Here is an 18,825-nt window from a genome sequence, read left to right on the forward strand (position 1 = left end):
TCTTTCCCTGGAGCCTCCTTTCCTCTTCTCCACTTGGCCACTCCCTACAGATATCCTTAGAAACTCAGCCAGTGTCCTCTCCTTCCAAAACACCTCTCAACCTCCAGGCGGAGGCAGCTTGTGCTCATTCTTAGCTCTAAGCACACTCCTCTACTTTAAGGCATGGACTTCGTCTCTCAACTGCATTCTTGTACCTAGCACTGTATTTGGCCTTAGTAGATGGCCAATTAGTATTTATTGAATGAATAAAAAATCTTTATGTGCTCTGTAAAACAGACTCAGTGTGAATGTACTTGACACTACTTTACCCTTAAAAAATGATTAAGTTGGGCAAATTTTATGTTATGTCTGTATTACCACAATTTAAAAATATGTTGGGTGTTAGGAGGAGATGAGAAATTGTGCTTCAGGCGGAGGGAACAGTATTTTCAAACAACTGGAAATGAGAACAAGATTTGAGTTAGCCTAATTAGGTCTTTTAGTGACTAGGAACAGAGAAGAGAAGGAGTAAGTTTTCTTTCCTTTCCCTGGACGTAGAGTTTGTTATGGGGCCATTCTGAAATAGTTTGTCTTTGGCATTCTACCATTTCCCTTTCTGTACTTTTCTCCTTCTTCTGCCTCCTTCCCTGTATAGCTAATATCTTCTATTAACCCAAGCCCTCTGGGGCCTTGTACCAGTCTGGCATGTTTCAACCCTTAAACTCTACTCACCCTAAAATTACCCACCTTTGTTTCCACCCCTATCAGAAATTGTAGTCCCTCGGCAGAGCTGTTCTCATCTAGGTTGCAAATAAATAAAATTTTACTAAAGTGTAAATGACTATTAGCCTCTCAGTATCAGTACTTTGAGAGAATACCTCTGAATTCAAAATAAGTCTCTTACTAGTGAGATTTAAATAGAACAGCAGAAGTGAAGTTATAATATTTTGGTCATATTAGGAAGAATATTCCTGGTCTGGAGAGCTACCTATCTTGCTGGAAAATCTGTCTCAAGAGTTTGGGCCTCCAGAGCAATTTCTTCTTTTTTTTTCAGCTTCTCTCCTTCTCCCATGTCTTTCAAAGTTGCAAATCATTTTCAGTGTTAGCCACAAAAGGGGAATTGGTGAGAGAAAAGGACAACAGAAGCCAGTTGTTTGCACGGGGCATTTTTAAGTCAGGAACTTCCTAGCGCACATGTGTCAAACACAAGGCCCGCGGGCCAAATCTGTCCCGCCAGGCCTTGCAATGTGGCCCGCACCATGCTGTCATCACTGCACTCCGCTGCGTTTCCATCACAATGACAGTTTATGACTGTTCAGTAAACCATTCGGCCCGCGATTTAGGCTGGATTTTAGATTTTGGCCCCTTCTCTGATTGAGTTCGACACCCCTATCCTAGCGTCTCACATATTGTCAGATGGAAACGTGGCTATGTAGACAAACATCACCACTGACCCTGGGGAGTGGTAAAAAAAAAATAAAAAAAAAATTGCAGGTTCCCAAGGTTCAAATCTCAGCCTCACCACTGAGCTGTGTGACCTTGGGCAAGTCACTTAAGCCCTCGAAGCTACATGGTCCTAGATGGAAAATAAAGATAATGGAATTTATCTTACATCATGGCTGTGAGGATGAAGTGAAATAATGAGTGTAAGGCACTCAGTGCAATGATTGGCATATCAAAGGTAGACAACAATGGTAGCTATCATCCTGATCCCCCTCCTCCTCCTCTTCCTCCTGCCCCTCTTTACTGAAGGCTTCTAGTATTTAAGAGCTGCTTTGACCCATTTCCAACCAATGAGAGAGAATGAGCAGAACTGACACGGAAACTCCTCCCACCACGGTCAGCCTCTCCACCCCAGGAGAGGACAGGATAGGTACTATAGAATACCAGGCATCCGAGCATTTCTCTGCTGACGGGTTCTGAGACTGGCAAGCGTATGACTGTGCCCTTTTTTCCTTCTAGTTTTGCAGCCTCTGGCAAAAACAGTTCCCTCCACTCAGCTCTGGCTCCGGCCCTTCCATCTATGGCCTGGCTTCCTGTTCCTTCAGCAGGTCCCTCACTCAGGATTCATTGCTGCTCGTCCCAAAATAAGCAGTAAGGAAGACCACACACACATTGCTATTAATCAAAACCTATTTTTAGGAGAGAAAGCCTCTGCATAATCATCCTTTCCCGCTGGTCTGCAGCAGAAGCAGCAATGGCTGTGGGTGGAGGTTGAGTTACAAAGTGAACCTATACTCCTAGTTTTTGCTTAATCCTCTATGGGGGAAACAAAATAGGAAAAGAAGCTCAGAAGAGGCAGAACTGGCCTCTGGCCTCCATTAAAAAAAAAAAAAAAATTGAGTCAAAACCAGTTTGGCTCAGTGAATAGAGCGTCGGTCTGGTCTACAGACTGAAAGGTCCCAGGTTTGATTCCCATCAAGGGCATGTACTACCTTGGTTGCGGGCACGTCCCCAGTGGGGGGGGTGTAGGAGGCAGCTGGTCGATGTTTCTCTCTCGTCGATGTTTCTGGCTCTCTCTCTCTTCCTCTCTGTAAAAAAAATCAATAAAATATATTTAAAAAATTGATTTCAGAGAGGAAGGGAAAGGGAGAGAGAGAGAGAAACATCAATGACGATTGAGAATCATTGATCGGCTGCTTCTTGCACGCCCCCCCCCACTGAGGGTCGAGCTCGAAACCCAGGCATGTGCCCCTGACTGGAATGGAAGCTGGGACCCTTCAGTCCGCAGGCCAATGCTCTATCCACTGAGCCAACCAGCTAGGGTTCAGTCCTCCATTTAAAAATACAAGCCTGAGCAGAAACTGGTTTGGCTCAGTAGATAGAGCGTCGGCCTGCGGACTGAAGGGTTCCAGGTTTGATTCCGGTCAAGGGCACGTACCTTGGTTGTAGGCACATCCCTAGTGGGGGGTGTGCAGAGGGCAGCTGATTGATGTCTGTCTCTCTCTAATCGATGTTTCTAATTCTCTATCCCTCTCAATTCCTCTCTGTAAAGAATCAATAAAATGTTAAAAAAAAAAAATACAAGCCCGAGAGTCTTTCTCTCAGACAGTTTCCCAGTTTGAAGTTGTGCAGGCTGAGCTGTGCACAATTTTAGGAGCCAATAGCATCTCGTTCTAATGTGAATTGTGCAGCATATGACCTGCAGAGCCCTCAGGACATCCCTGGAAATTCTCTTTCCTGGGCCAGCTAAGCACAAGCCCTGGTTCAACCCGACTTCTCTTCTCCCCCAATACTTACACTCAGACCAGCATACACAGGGCTGACCCTGAGTAACTCATAAGCGAACCCTCTTTCCCACTTACTGCTATATTGGGGAAGAAATTATGTATTTCTGGAGGTCTAGGTATGCAATAATATGCTCATGAGTCAAATGATACAGACGAGAAGTACAGGTGACTTTTCCAGGAAAATCTAAACTTATAGGAGATGTTGACTACTAGTCCCCTCATTTTCATGGCTGAAATGTGAACTGACAGATTCGTACCAGTAGGCTGAACAGCTGTAAGAGTTTTAGCTAAAGAGTGTGAAAAAGTCTTGACAAAAGCTCTTTTCCTTGCCCTAAGACAGGGGAAACACAAAGTGGATGCTTTGATGCGTAAGCCTCGTAATGAATGGGATGGCTTTGAAAATTCCTAGATGCTTAAATGGAGAGAAGGTGGACTTAGGGCTTAAAAGCATTGAAGAACACAATATTTTAATTTAAGATGTTTAAGGGAGAAACCCTGCAAGGACCATGATGCCCAGTTTCTGAGAGGGGAACTCTTGACAGAGCAAGAGCACGAAACAGTCACCGCTATGACCCAGGCTCCCTGGAGGGGCCCAGGTGTGCACAGCAGATGTGCCCGGAGCCCCGTGCACACAGCAATGGTGGGATGACAGACGCAGGCGCAGGTGAGGGCCCAGCCTCCAGTTGAAGTGTGACTACAAGGGCTGGGCCAGGGGAGACGCGAGGGATTCTAGCCCATCTGATTACAGCCAAAGAGACAGGCTGCTGCACAGGCCTGATGAGCTTTTGTGCGTGTGAGCTCTCAGAGTCACCATGGGGGAGAATTATTCTCCTAGCTGTCCTTGTCCATCACAGGAAAATTAATTAAAATGATGCCATATCAATGGCCCTGGAGGATTGGGATGTCAGACCAGAGAAAGACTGGTGTGTGTGTGTGTGTGTATGTGTGTGTGTGTGTGTGTATAGGTAGCAAAGGGATCAGATGAGTGGATGGGAAATAAAAGAATAGTTTTTACTAGGAAATTGTATGTATGTGTGTGTGTGTGTGTGTGTGTGTGTGTGTGAGAGAGAGAGAGAGAGAGAGAGAGAGAGAGAGAGAGAGAGAAGGAGAGGTGAGATATTAAGGAGATAGCAATAGTGAGGAAAAGGTTTAGGAAATCATAGAAAATTCAAACTGCAAAAATATTTCTAGATCATCCATCTACAGTAATATCTACTAAAACGAATTTCCCAACACATGTCCGTATGTATTTATGCTTTGTTGTCTCATAACTGGTGATAACCACACTAGAGAGGTGGCCAGAAATGAATGTCTGGGTTATTGGTTTACCCCAGTGAGGTGGGGCTTGGAAGAGCTGCTCTTTGTTGCGTTCCCACCTTGGTGTGTGCGCCCGCGCCTGCGCGTGCACACACACACACACACACACACACACACACATAGACACACACACACACAGCCACACACACACACATATACACACACACACACAGCCACACACACACACACACACACACACACACACACATAGACACACACACACACAGCCACACACACACACATATACACACACACACACAGCCACACACACACACAGCCACACACACACACACACACACACACACACACACACACACTAAGGCTCAGTGCGGCGGCTTGGCATTCTGAGAACCAACACCGGAGAGAGGGAAAAGCCATAATTAGTGTTAATTGTTGACCCTCCAGTTCCAGAATAGATGCTCTGGAGAATGGGAAATGAGAACAAACATCAATTATTGAGGAAGGGACCTTGGAGACAGACACTCTGGATTAAAAGGAGAGAGATAAATTGCATAATGAATGTTAATTTTCCCTCAAAGAATTGAGTGCCCGGTGGCAGGGAGGGAAGAAGAGGCTAAAACAATCATGAAAGAGAAACCTCCGTGTGTGCCGGGTGAGAGGGGACCGGTGGGTTATACAAACACTTTCCATCACTGCTTCCGCGTGCCCTTGGCCTCACTCACTGCTCCCGAGAAATGCGCTCTCAGGGTTTTCCTCAGGACTCATTACTCACCACAGGGTTCTGCTAGGAAGCTCAGCCTCTTCCCCGAGAACACCCAGGCCAGAGGACAGCCACCCTGCATTGCTGACAGGCGTGGAGGCACGAGACACTGGGATTTGTGTTTTATGTGCCGGGGGGAGTTTGACTTAAAATGAGGGAGGCGGCCGGAGCTGAGTACCACTCAGGAGAGGGCTGTGCCTCATGGGAATGACTCAGGCTCCAGGGACTTAATTGCTGCTTTATCTCAATTAAAATAGACGAGACACACACCCTCTCCCCAAACTCATCCTCTCAACTGGAAGTGAAAACAGAAAAAAAAGGTGATTTGAGCAGAAAATAAGAGATGAGGATTGTAGCTGATTTTGTCAAGATGCTCTACAAACAGGCTTGTTGCTGCTGCTCCGATGCAGGGCGCTGGTGGCGGTCCCACAGCCCATGGGTCGCCTGGGGACCTTCCCTCTGTATCTGTCCATGGTCCTTATCCGCTAGCATCTGGACCAGTGGTCGGCAAACTTCGGCTCGAGAGCCACGGTTTGCTGCCCTGTTGACCAATGAGTTTGATGACCACTGTGTAAGGCATTACCCTTACCCAGAAGTTTTGACTTCAGGTTAAAGACATTAGGACATTATTAAAACTTTTTAAAAGTGTTTTTCCCTAAGGCAGTCGTCGGCAAACTCATTAGTCGACAGAGCTGTTGGAAAGCCACAGTTTGCAGACCACTGGTCTGGATGATTCTGCAGTAGCCCAAGCTCACGACCTTTTCTCTTGCGGGTTCTGCATGCTGGCGCACACGTTGGCTGGTGGGACATCCCTTCTCAAACGTCTGTGACTCCTTATTGCCTGAGAAGCGGCGTTTCGGCTCTCTCCTTGCATAGGAGGCCTTCCTTGGTCTGGCCCTGGCCTGTCTTTCAGCTCCCACCCCACCATGAAGCCCCTCCGCAGTCCATTCGGCACCCCGTCCTTCTCCCACATCATCCCATACGAATGAATGCCCTGCTTTCCTATCTCTTCGTCTTTGTTCATGCTGTACCCTCCGCTGGTTATGCCTTTCCGTCTTCTCTTTATCCACTTCGACTCTTTCTCAAAAGTCAGTGCAAATGGAGATTCTCTGGAAAAACCGGCTCCCGTCCCCTAGATTAGAATGAACCGCTCCTTCCTTGAACACCCCGACTTCTGTTATTTAGGCATCTCTTACAGCACTCATCTTGCCTTATAGTTGTCAGTTGCTTGAGAATCTGTCCTCAGACGGACTGTGGGGTCCTTGCGGGCAGCGGAGTTTCAAAGCAGCGAAATGGTTTGCCCATGGTCACAGGAATCATGGTGGTAGAGTCAAGACTGAGAAATTTTAGAGTTCTTTCCTCTTCCTCACGCTGCCTCATCTAAAGGACTGTCCTTTACATGCCAAGCATCTTCACCAGAGCAGTCGCTGCTGAGAGAAAAGCTACCCGGGAAAATCATACTTTGTCAACTGTCCCACCAACACCGAAGGATCCTTGTACCCATGGTCCCCACCACCAACATTACCACACATGACAAATGGGGAGAACAAAGAGGACGTCAACCCGGGAGCATATGTTTGCCCCCCAAAATTATCAGTGTTTTGAGAGCAGCTGGGATATTCTTGGATCCTTTATCTTTTTGTTTAGCAAATTGCAGACCACCAGGAAATGACACCATGTATATTATCTATTACTGGAGACACGTTACCTAAATCTAGTGATTTAAAACAACAAACTTTTGTATCTCACACAGTTCCTGTGGGAATCCGGGAGAGGATTAGGTGTGTGGTTCTGGGATAGAGTCTCCTAGGAGGCCGCAGTCCCTAAGTCAGCTCGGGATGCAGTCCCTGGAGGTCTCTGATGCGGGAGCATCCCCTCTACAGTGGCTCACGCACAAGCCTGCAGAGCTCATTCACTCCTCATGACATACCTGGTGGTTGGCTTTCCCCAGAATGAGTACTCCAAAAGGGAAAGCAAGGCAGAGTGCCTTTTATTTTTTATATATTTTAAAATCTTTATTATTGAAAGTATTACACATGCCTCTTTTCCCCTCATTGACCCCTTCTAGTCCATCCCTGTCCCTCCACCTCAGGCCTCCACCACCCCATTGTCGATGTCCATGGGTTATGCATATATGCATACAAGTTCTTTGGTTGATCTCTTTCCTCCCACCCACCCTCCCCCGCCTTCCCTATGAGATTTGGTCGTCTGTTGCATGCTTCTATGTCTCTGGGTCTATTTTGTTTGTTTATTTCGTTCATAAGATTCCACATATGAGTGAGATCATGTGATACTTGTCTTTCTCTGACTGGCTTGTTTCACTTAGCATGATTCTCTCCAGGTCCCTCCATGCTGTCTCAAAGGGTAAGAGCTCCTTCTTTTTTATTGCTGCATCCTATTCCATGGTGTAAATGTGCCATGGCTTTCTTATCCACTCATCTACTGATGGGCACTTGGGCTGTTTCCAGATGTTAGCTATTGTAAATTGTGCTGCTGTGAACATAGGAGTATATACATTCTTTCTGATTGGTGTTTCAGGATTCATAGGATATATTCCTGGAAGTAGGATCATTGGATCAAATGGCAGCTCCATTTTGAGGAAACTTCATACTGTTTTCCATAATGTCTGCACCAGTCTGCATTCCCACCAGCAATGTGCTAGGGTTTCCTTTTCTCCACATCCTCGCCAGCACTTGTCATTTGTTGAATTGTTAATGGTAGCCATTCTGACGGGTTTGAGGTGATACTTCATTGTCCTTTTAATATGCATCTCTCAGATGATCAGTCACTTTCAGATTTTTTTCATGTCTCTTAGCCATCTTTATGTCCACTTTGGAGAAGTGTCTATTTAAGTCCTTTGCCCATTTTTAAACTAGATTGTTTGTCTTCCACTTGCTAAGTTGTGTGTGTGTGTGTGTGTGTGTGTGTGTGTATATATATATATATATATATATGTAATATTTATTAATTTCAGAGAGGAAGGGAGAGAGAGAGAGAGAGAGAGAGAGAGAGGGAGAGAAACATCAATGATGAGAGAGAATCATTGGTTGGATGCCTCCTGCATGCCCCCTACTGGGGATTGAGCCTGCAACTTGGGCATGTACCCTTGACCGGAATCAAACCTTGGACCCTTCAGTTTGAAAGCTGACGCTCTATCCACTGAGCCAAACCAGCTAGGGCTTCTTCTATATTTTGGATATTAACCCTTTATCAGATGTATCATTGCTGAATATGTTCTCCCACAGGGTGGGACAAGTTCTTCCCCCCAGGCAAGAAGCTGCCTCACTGGTAAAGATCTGCAAGAAAAAGAAGTCCTCCTCTGACTGCATGAGGAAGACTTGGCACAGGAAACTGGGGTGTCTGCCTTCTGAGCTCTAACCCCAGACCCTCCAACCCTGGCTTCTGCACACACAGCTCCAGTCCACTCTGCCCTCCCCCTGCCTGAGCCCAAGCTGAGTGGCTGCACACACAGTTTTATGTGTTGGCCCCTTAAGAGGGTGTGAGCTGTCTCTCCCTGGCAGATAGCAACCCCCTGCTTTTCGCAGCCAGCTGTTATGTGGGCACCGGTCTCAGTTCCTTGTGCTCTCTGCTGGGGAGCCCAGCTTGGGGATTAGACCCCAGATTCCCAGGGGCAACCCCCCAGAGCTGAGATATCTCTCTCTGGGGCTTCAGGTGCTGCCTGTGGAGGCCCAGGCAGGCCTTTCTCACCTCCGCCTGTCCTAACAGTCTCTATACGGTCTCTGCGTCTTGTCCTCAGGTATCAGGGTTCTCGGCAGCTAGACCTCCGTGGATTATGCAGGACGGTTTTTCTGTATTTCAGTTATAATTACAGTTTGGTTCTGCGAGTGTGTCAACGTAGCTGCCACCACTCCGCCGCCATTTTGGAACCGGAAGCGCCTTTTGTGACGCAGTCGGCGCAGTCACTCACCTCACAGCCGGGAGGTTCTATGTTTTCCCCGAGTGGCCGCTGTGTCTGGCCCACTCTCAAGAGGGGGAGAATTAAGCTCTCTCACTTTATTAAAAATGTATGTTCTGCTGAAACCGGTTTGGCTCAGTGGTAGAGCGTCGGTCTGCGGACTGAAAGGCCCCAGGTTCGATTCCAGTCAGGAGCATGTACCTTGGTTGCAGGCACATCCCCAGTGGGGGGTGTGCAGGAGGCAGCTGGTCGATGATTCTCTCTCATCGACGTTTCTGGCTCTCTATCTCTCTCCCTTCCTCTCTGTAAAAAAAATCAATAAAAAAAGAAAATGTACGTCCTTACAAGGGTATTTCTTGGATCACATGATCTCACGCATCTAGAGGAAATAATGAGCAACATAAACTGATGAACAAAAACAGACCCAGAGAAAGAGAAGCAGCGATCAGACTCTCAAACCTCAGAGGGAAGGTGGGGGTAAGGGGGAGAGATCAATCAAAGGACTTGGGTGCATGCATATGGGCCTAGCCAGTGGCATGGACAACAGGGGGGTGGGGGCATATGTAGGGAGGGGTTTGGGATGGGAATGGGGGGATGAGGACAATAATGTGATACCATAATCAATAAAATAAAAATAAAAAACCAGTATCTCAATAGCTCAAAGAGGAGGAAGAACTAAGCTTAATAAACTTTTATTAATAAAACAAAGAAAAAAATGTATAGTTATTCATTTCAGAGAGGAAGGGAGAGGGGGAGAGAGAGAAACACCCATGATGAGAGAGAATCACTGATGAGCTGCCTCCTGCACACCCCCACGCGGGCATGTGTCCTGTCCGGGAATTGACTGTGACCTCTTGGCTTATATTGGAATAGATTGACCTTCAACCGTTGAGCCACATCATCTGGGCTAGGCTCTCACTCTTAAAGGAACAAGTGTCAGAGGATTTTCAGACACCCGGGGATGGGCAAAAGTAGGTTAAGAATAATAACAAATAGCACAATAACTGATGAATACGTAATAATACAGAGAATAGACTGTTTAGTGTACTCATAGCTACTTTTGCCCGCCCCCAGTATTTTAAAACCCTGAGCCCAAGCTGAGTGGCTGCACACACAGTTTTATGTGTTGGCCCCTTAAGAGGGTGTGAGCTGTCTCTCCCTGGCAGATAGCAACCCCCTGCTTTTCCAACAAGAGTTGCAAGAGACAAGGATGCTAATTACCGTAAGTTACTGAAAACAGGACATGTTCTGGAGGTGAAAATCCATTTAGGACAAGAACCAGTGTGAATTGGAAATTCTGAAAGAGATCAGGAATTTAAATTTACATGGGAACTGAAGTCCTAAATCATTAACATAGCTATCCTTGAACTTCCTGCAGTAAAAAATTTCTGAACAAAAGAACTTTTGAAAGAAAACTTCTATTGCTGCTGCTGCAATTAGGACAATAGATTCAAATATATTTGAATCAAGACTAAGCAATTTAGAGGTCATATCCAGTATTTTAACTTGTATCCTTCCAAGTTAACTTTTCTCTTCTTTTTTTTCTTTAAGTCTCTGAAATTTTCTGAGTGTTGCAATGCCCCAACATGACCAAGAGGGTCAAATTCCATCTCCAATCTTCAGATTCTCTCCCCCCCCCCCCCTTTTTTCTGAAGGTTTATATTCATCTCTCTATTCTGTCTGAAAGCAACATATCATGACCTAATTGCCTAAGAATTTATTTCCAAATAGATGTTGACAAAGTCTGAAAGTCTCAGAAAGACAAGTCATCATATTCATTCCTTTTACTGAAGATTTTTTTTTTTTTAAATTAAAAAACAACCACCATGAAACAACAAACTATGATCCCCAAAGAACTTTCCTTTGTGGCACCTGGAGTATTCAGTCGATCAACAGCATGTCTTGAACAGATGATAAAAATAAGAGGTTCTCTAGGACTCATCCATTTGGGAGCTAAACAGAAAACAGATGAGGATAAATACAATAATCACAAAAGTGGGACTGAGAGAGAGGAATGATGGGAGGCTACATCCGGGCAGCTCTATGTGATGAGATGGATTTATGAAGGAAAATGTCCCAGAAAAGATAAGCCTTGCCCTAGAACTTAAATTATATTCTATTTGGGGGAGTTTGGGCAAAGGCTGGGAGGTAAGAGCAGAAAGACAGAATGTTTGGGGCTTGATCGCCAGGGTAGGCCTGAGTATAGTGGGAGCTGAGATTGGACGGGTAGGGAGAGGACAGTGATCAAGGTGGACCCGAACAAACTGAGCTGCAAAGAGTTTGGTGTGGTTGGAGCAAACCCTTTGCAAGATATAAATTATTTTTTCCAGTAAACTGCTTCTTAAACCAAAACAAGACAAAACAATAAACTTTTCCTATTAATAGACTCTTAGAAAGCTAGATCTGTCCTATGGACCTTGTAGGGAGATGTGGGTTTAAGGTCCTACTTCACCTTCCAGGGCAACTTCCAAGCACCATTAAGACTAAAAGTCCCCCGTCCCCTAAATGAAAAATAAAAGTCCGGCCTGTGTGGCTCAGTGGTTGAGTGTCGACCTATGAATCAAGAGCTTACGGTTCATAAGTACATAAGCACATGCCTGGGTTGCAGGCTCGATCCCCAGGGTGGGGTGTGCAGGAGGCAGCCGATCAATCATTGATGTTTCTATCTCTCTTTCCCTCTCCCTTCCTTTCTCTGAAATCAATAAAAAATATATTAAAAAAAAAAAAAGACTAAAGACTCACGGAGGAAAGGCCAGAGAGGGGCGGTGACTGATTCATTCATTCAACAAGCTCACCATGAACACCTTTCGGTTGGAAAGGTAAGTTGGGTTAATGTTCACGGGGTGGGACAAGATGGCAGGCAAGTCTCCGTTTATTCAGCATGAGTTTCATTTCTCTCTCTCTCTCTTGTAGAAAAGTTATGAAAGGCTTTCCAGCGGCACGTACTGTGATCCTGCTATGGATGCATCAGGCACTGTGCTAGGAAGGGGCCAGGGATGTTGAAATGACTGAAGCATCCTACGGACAACGTGACAGCAGACTTAAATCGTCCCTCTCCTGCTTCTGACTCCTGCTTTGCCAAAAGGGGAGCGATTTCTCCCGGAAAAGGAGAGCACAGAAGTGCAGCAGGTGAGCAGACTCACATTTGCTTTCCAGCTGTTGCACCAGCTGTGTCACAATGACAGTGGCCTCCACCTGCCTGACTCCCGCCCCCGCCACGTCGGAACCACGTTATTTTTAGACTCCTGTCACGATGATGGAAGTGCTTGAGCACTGAATTTGGAACCAAATGCAGTCCGGTTTCTGGAAACCAGGTCCTAGGTGGCCAGGTCAACCACAACAAGAGACACAACGTGAAACGTGCAGCCATAAACAGGGAGCGTCCCAGCAGCTGTCCGTGGAGGAGGCAGGTCTCTCCCTCCAGAGGGGATGAGGAACTTGGACACAGCGAGGAACCGACCCAAAATCATCTGACGACACAGAGGACAAGCTAGGGCTGCTCAGCTCTCTTGGCCCTGAATCCACGCTCTTCGTACCAAGCCAGCCATGACATAACCCACCAGCCGCGCGCAGACCGCGCTCTCCCGCAGCCAGAGGCCCGCTGGCTGCGCGACTCCTGCACAGACGCCCTGATGGTTCCTGGTGGTCGACACTCATCACCCTCTGACTTCATTTTCCTCCCCCCTTTGCAGGGTGGCTGCGGCCCAGAGCCGGCATCTCCTTTTTTCCAAGAAGGGGACGTGCCAGAAGGGATTCTGGAAACGGCCTTGCTCTCTGTCAGGAGCCAGATGATTCACAGCCATGAACCAACACACACCTCACAAGGTTGCCCGATCGGATTACCAGTTAGCCACCTCCACCTCCGGAAGGCGCTCGCTCGGAGAGAGGGGAGAAGGTGGTGTTTGGTTTGGGCACATACCAGCAGGCCTTTATCTTTCCCATCAGGCATCAGCACGGCCCATCAGCCCTCCTCCGAGCCGTTGCGCGGGACTTCTCTCTCCAGATGCTCAGCAAGAGGGAACTTGTTGTGCAAACATTGGGTTATTATGTCTGAGCTACAGAAGCGCCTCTGTGTCAGCGAGAGGGAGAAACCGGCTGACTCGCGTCTGTGTTTAATGATGTCTCTGCCGCCGGGAAGTTTTGGAAGCTGCAGGTAAAGCGTTTCCCTGTGAAGAGGAGGCTGGCCTGGGATTTATTGTCTTACTTCCCCCCGCCAGGAGCGGCTCGCTTCGGGTCGGCCCGGGAAGGACAGGCAGACGCCTCCTCCGTGGACCCGGCAACAAAGCCCACGCAGGAGCAGTGTTAGCCCCAGGGCGGGGAGGGCGGCTGAGCCTGGCCTGTGCTGCCCAGATCTGGTGGGAAAAGGCTGCTGTGCTCAGGGCCCGCTGGAGTCCAAGGTCAGCCCTGCGCCTGGGGTTCAGAGAGCAGGAGCCTCGTTAGGTGCTTGTCCTCTGGAGGTGAAGGTGGGATGAGCAGAGCAGGCTGCCACTAGCTTACAGCATGACTTTGTGTCTGGAAAAGGCAGCCCTTTGGGGCTCAAGCAGCCCTCAGGGGCCAGGCGAGGCTGGCGAGGGGCACCTTGCGTGAGAAGCACAGCCCTGGGCACAGGTTGTGATGCCAGCCTCTGCCCCCTCTCCTCCAGCATGGCCAGCCATGCCTCAGACCAATGCTGGGGCCGTTCAGTGGCTCCAGGGGCTCAGGCCAAGGGGAGAAGGAAGCTGGATTCCTTCAGTTGCTTAGAAAGACGGAAGGTGCTTGTTTACCCTCACCTTCCCCATCCCCAAGGCAAAGGGTCAGGAGTCGAGTTGGCCACCAGCGAAGTAGACGTTTACAAGTACACAAGCACACACACGTATACACAGAGGCATGACGTGCATGAATGAAGACACAAGCACATATTTATACAGAGATGTGCACACACACATGTATATAGGCATGTCCACAAAGCAACCATGCACACCCCACACATGCAGCTGTGCATGCATGTACATATATGTATACCACCCATGAAAAGGATATACAACCTCAATGCATACCCATTGTTTGCAGGCATACATGCGTATTATCTGCCTTCTTCATACATGTGTCCTCATACACACCTCCACTTATATACACCCAACCTATACACCTGAGATTTCAAGCTGCACTCTTGTCATAGTCATGGCTCTGGCATTCATTCTAGAGATTTGCCCTTTATAAGGATGGCTGGGTTAGAGAGTGTGTGTGTGTGTGCGCTTGTGCATGTGTGTGCCTGTGTGTGCGCGTGTGCGCATGCGCGCGCGCGCGTGTGTGTGTGTGTGTGTGTGTGTGTGTGTGTGTGTGTGTGTATGTGTGGTGTGTGATTCGTCCTGGGCTATACAGCCTCCCAGGGGTGCCCTTGCTGCTGTCATGTGGTGGCCAGTGTGTGGCTTGTTTGTATCAGAACTAAGAAAGCAGCAGTGGCTGCGAGTGTAAAGGGAAGGGATTGCAACAGAGGGGCTCTGTCTCTGAAACGGTTTATAAGTGACAACCACGTTTTGGGGGAAACGGGAGAGAGCTGCAGGGAGGAAGGGGATTTAATTCTGCCCATTTCAGCCTTAAACAGAGAAGCTGTAAACACAATGGAGGCATGTGTTTAATTATGGACCTATGCACTTAATTTATGATTGTAAGATGTCAGTATACATGTTCGGAAGGGTGTGGAGACAGAGAGAGGAAGAGGGCGAGGGAGAGAGAGAGAGACAGAGAGAAGGAGGAAGAGAGAGAGGGAGGGGGAGAGAGGGAGACAGAGAGTTAAATAAAGGTATCTGTCTCTGGGCGAGCATGAGCTGACAATGGTGAAAGTGAAAGATGCGGTGACTGTTGCTTCCTTGGTGGCTGGGTCCCATGTGCCCGGAGTGTCTCCGCAGCTCTGAGTGTGATTCCACCCGCTAACAGATGCTTTTTTCACATTGTCTGCCGCCCAGGCGCACACCGCCTCCTTCCTTCGTCTGGTGCTCCACCGGGGAAGCAGCCCAAGGCTGCGAAGAGGGAGGGAGAGCTGGCTGGGCTGCAATTTCTAGAAAATGGCCTGTCTGTCTCCAGCCTGGCACCTCCCAATGGGATTTTCAGGGGCAATTTGGACTCGAAGCAATTTTAGCTTTATGAGCTGCTTTTAGATCAAAGCCCCGTGGAAGCTGTTACTGTACTGTCTTCGCATTGTTGCTCTTGTATAAGCATCTTAGTCTCTGAGACTGTCAGCTCTTAAGAGTGAGAACGAAGCCACAGAGGGTGTGGCCTTGGCCTATCTCACCCTTCAATGAAAATTGAAGCCTTGCAGAAACCGGTTTGGCTCAGTGGATAGAGCGGCGGCCTGTGGACTGAAGGGTCCCAGGTTTGATTCCGGTCAAGGGCATGTATTATACTTTGGTTGCGGGCACATCCCCAGTTGGGGTTGTGCAGGAGGCAGCTGGTCGATGTTTCTAACTCTCTCTCCTTCTCCCTTCCTTTATGTAAAAAATCAATAAAGTATATTTTTTTAAAAATTGGAAGCCTTCTTTCTCTGTGCACAGACCTGGGCTCTGCCCCGGGCGGATGCCGCCTCCTCCAGGGAGTTCCCCTCCACCCCCAGCCCCTCTAGGCTCCCTGGCCCCTGGGGGCTATGGCTCGGGGCTGAGTTGTCTGGCAGACCCAGGAGCGCGTCTCCCTGAGGGGTGCAGGGAGCTGTGGCATCACACGCCGCGCCAGGCGTGACGAGCGGATAGGGCAGCGTGGCGGTTGGTGCCGGTGCAGCAAACCCTTAAACATGAACTGAACACGAATCCCACTGACGTTTTGGAAACACGGCCGATTCCCCCTTTCCGTAGGGTGGGATCAGATCCCTTACATCACTGTTGCCTGGTGGCCCTGCAAGATGGTTAAGATGCACCTGAGGCCACAGACAAGCCAAGCCGGGGGCTTCCAGGCACCCTGGGGTGATTACCTGGTCCTTCTGCTGGCAGTGCTCCCCTGGGGCCGGCGGGGCTGCGATGGGCTGCCGTCCTCAGGCCGTCCGGGCGCCTCTGGCCCTCTGGACTCTTTCTTCCCTCCATTGGGGATGGCGGTGGGGTCACCTTCTGTGCCGCGGCACCTCCATCTTCAAAGCAAAAAGAGAAAAAGCACGAGTGAGAGGACTTCGAAGTCAGCAAGAAGGAGAGGCAACCTCTTTTCTGACTTGGTTGACAGCCCCCAGTGTGCAGGTTGGTTTATGCCCCTTGTTCTTGGGTTTGTCTTTAAAAATACTTTTATTGATTTTAGAGAAGGGAAGAGAGAGGGAGAGAGAAACATCGATCGGCTGCCTTCTGCATGAAGGCGTCAGAAGGCCCGGCTCCAATCCCAGCCGGGCCACTTCGGGTCGTGTGGCCCCAATCAAAGGGCTTATCTCGCAGCATTCTGATCTGTGAAAGGAGGGTAGGACAGCTGTAAGGAAGACATGAGACACTAGGTGTTACCGGTTAAAGAGAGTGCCTGGCACAGAAGGATTCAGAAGGATTCAGAAGTCCTTAAATATTAATGCCCACCCTCTTCTTCGGATGGCCACTGGCCAGAGATGACCTAACACTTGTGTGGTACTGTCACCAGGCACTTGCTCTTTGGAAAAGAGGCTCAGTTTTCTGAGAGAAGGGAGGGGGGGGCGACGTGTTCTAAATATGGCCGTTACTTCCCTCCTCTCCAACACATGCAAATACACACCCACGTGTGTAATTCCAAATGTTCATGTGATGTATTGAAAAATTGGAGTGAAGAATTTTATTACTGCTATTATGGACTTTTTAATGAGTAACTACAGACTCCTAAAGAGATCAGAAGTGAAATCGTATTGTGAAAAGCATAGGATAAACTATAGAGTATGCAGCAGTTGTAGTCAGTTTGGTGCTGTTTTACATCTGCGACCAGAGATGATTAAGTGTCAGGAGGGGGATGAGCTAATGAGTGACGGATGAACTAGGCACCAGGCTGGCTTTCCCGCTGCGTGTTGGGTAAAGCAGCTGCTGGCCCAGCAAAAGCCATCGTCAAGTGGCCGCGTCCCTCCCAGCCTCCTTCTGCATGGCCGAGGACCTTTCTGTGCTTCGCCCGGCTTCCCTCGGGGCTGAGATTCCTGGGGAGGCTGGAGGGCGGGAGCAGCTACCTTGAGGCGAGAGCGTGGCCCTGTCCACGTCCACCGGGAGACCCGCCGTTAACTCCGCCGGCCTTTCCGAGGACGCGTGCTTCAGGGGAGGCCTCCGGGGAGGACTGGGCTCCTCTGTTTCTGGTCCTGACTCAGCAGGCGCAGCACCTGGGAGACGAGGAGGAAGCCAAGTTGTGGTCAATGCCTGTGGTTTTTGCCAGCTGCCTCTTCTTGGAGGGACCCATCTCTTCCTTGCTTGCGCCACGCGGTTTGGGGGGAGCTGTGTCCATTCCCTGCACCCGTGGATGCACACGGGGCTGAAGCCTGGCTAAGGAGAGCACCTCGTCACCTTAGCCCTAGTGACTGGGTCCAGGGTGGGCACGTAACGCACTCAGAGGCCATCCTGGTACTTTTGTAAGAGCGTTTAGAGGCATAGCCTTTATTTATTTATTCAATTTTAAACGGCTCTGCAGTTTTAGTAACCATTCAAGTATAGAAGCATCTGGTAAGATCAGGACAGAATTGGGATTTAAAAGTGTTTTCACAGAGCCAATGCAGTACTAGCCATGGACCCAGCACACCAAGTGAAGTAGAAAAGATACAAGAAAAATAGCTACATTAGAAAGGCCTCAACACTTTAGAAAAGGAATAAAACCCTTTCAGTTTCTCCTCTTTATTCCCTCAAACGGCATCATACAGTCCGGATTTATCTATGGTCCCACATCAGCTTCCTTTTGAGTGGGGGTAACAGGTCGGAGGTTGGCATGGCATTGGGGAGGCCATCTTTACCTCCCCATGGGGACAGCCTGCTCCAGGCTAACAGAGATGAGAGAGTTGGACAGATAGCGCCCAGATGGCACTTTCTGAGGCCCTGATCCAGCTGAGCCTGGAGCTGGCTCATCCGGGCACCACCCAACGCCATGAGCGAATACCTGACTGTTTTGCTTAAGACGGTTTGAGTTAGGTTTCTGAAACTTGTTCCTGGCCGGCCTGAGTCCCCCCAGGAGCACCCACCCACAGGGGACCCACCTCCTTGGGGCACTTTCTCCTTTGCGGGGTGCCGGGTGTGGAAATGAATCTCCCCTGGGAAGACGAGGAGCTCGGCTGGGGGCGCTCTGCCTTTAGATCGGTCCTGCAGGGGGTCCCGGACTCCCGGTGGCTCTTGGGAGATGGGAGGTAATTTCGAGGTCTTTGAAGCCTGGAGAAAATGCAAAAGCAAAACAAAGACCAACATGGCAGGCAGTCAAAGCCGGCTGCCTGCAGGGACAAATGGCATTGATCTCACTGGATCTCTAGCACCCAGAGCTGCTGGTGGGGGGTGGGGGGTGGGGTCCCCATGGCTGAGAAGTAAAGCTAACCAACCTGGGACCCCGGTATCTGACTAGAACGGGAACTCAGCCCTGCCCTCGTTAATCCAGCCTCTGACCCTTCTCAGAAGTGTAAACGTGATTAATTCAAGAGCCTTTGAGAGGAAAGATAGTCTTTCCTTCTCTTGCAACTGGGGAAACGGAGCCAGATTGAAACGATAGAGCTGAGATTTCTGTGTTTGGAGAGGGAG

General features: G+C 48.8%; 1 protein-coding gene across 1 annotated transcript in view; it reads right to left on the reverse strand.

The window, feature by feature from the left end:
- Nucleotides 1-18,825, reverse strand: part of KIAA2012 (KIAA2012 ortholog) — an 88,995-nt gene that overhangs the window by 48,738 nt on the left and 21,432 nt on the right. The window contains exons 5-8 of the mRNA XM_045575472.1: nt 18,297-18,465; nt 17,289-17,435; nt 16,104-16,256; nt 10,385-10,460 (exon numbers count right to left, since the gene is read on the reverse strand). Of these exons, the coding sequence (XP_045431428.1) occupies nt 10,385-10,460; nt 16,104-16,256; nt 17,289-17,435; nt 18,297-18,465 (545 nt within the window). The remainder of the gene's footprint in view (nt 1-10,384; nt 10,461-16,103; nt 16,257-17,288; nt 17,436-18,296; nt 18,466-18,825) is intronic.

This window comes from Pipistrellus kuhlii, unplaced genomic scaffold (genome assembly GCF_014108245.1).
Source record: "Pipistrellus kuhlii isolate mPipKuh1 unplaced genomic scaffold, mPipKuh1.p scaffold_m20_p_7, whole genome shotgun sequence".
NCBI classification, from domain to species: Eukaryota; Metazoa; Chordata; class Mammalia; order Chiroptera; family Vespertilionidae; genus Pipistrellus; species Pipistrellus kuhlii.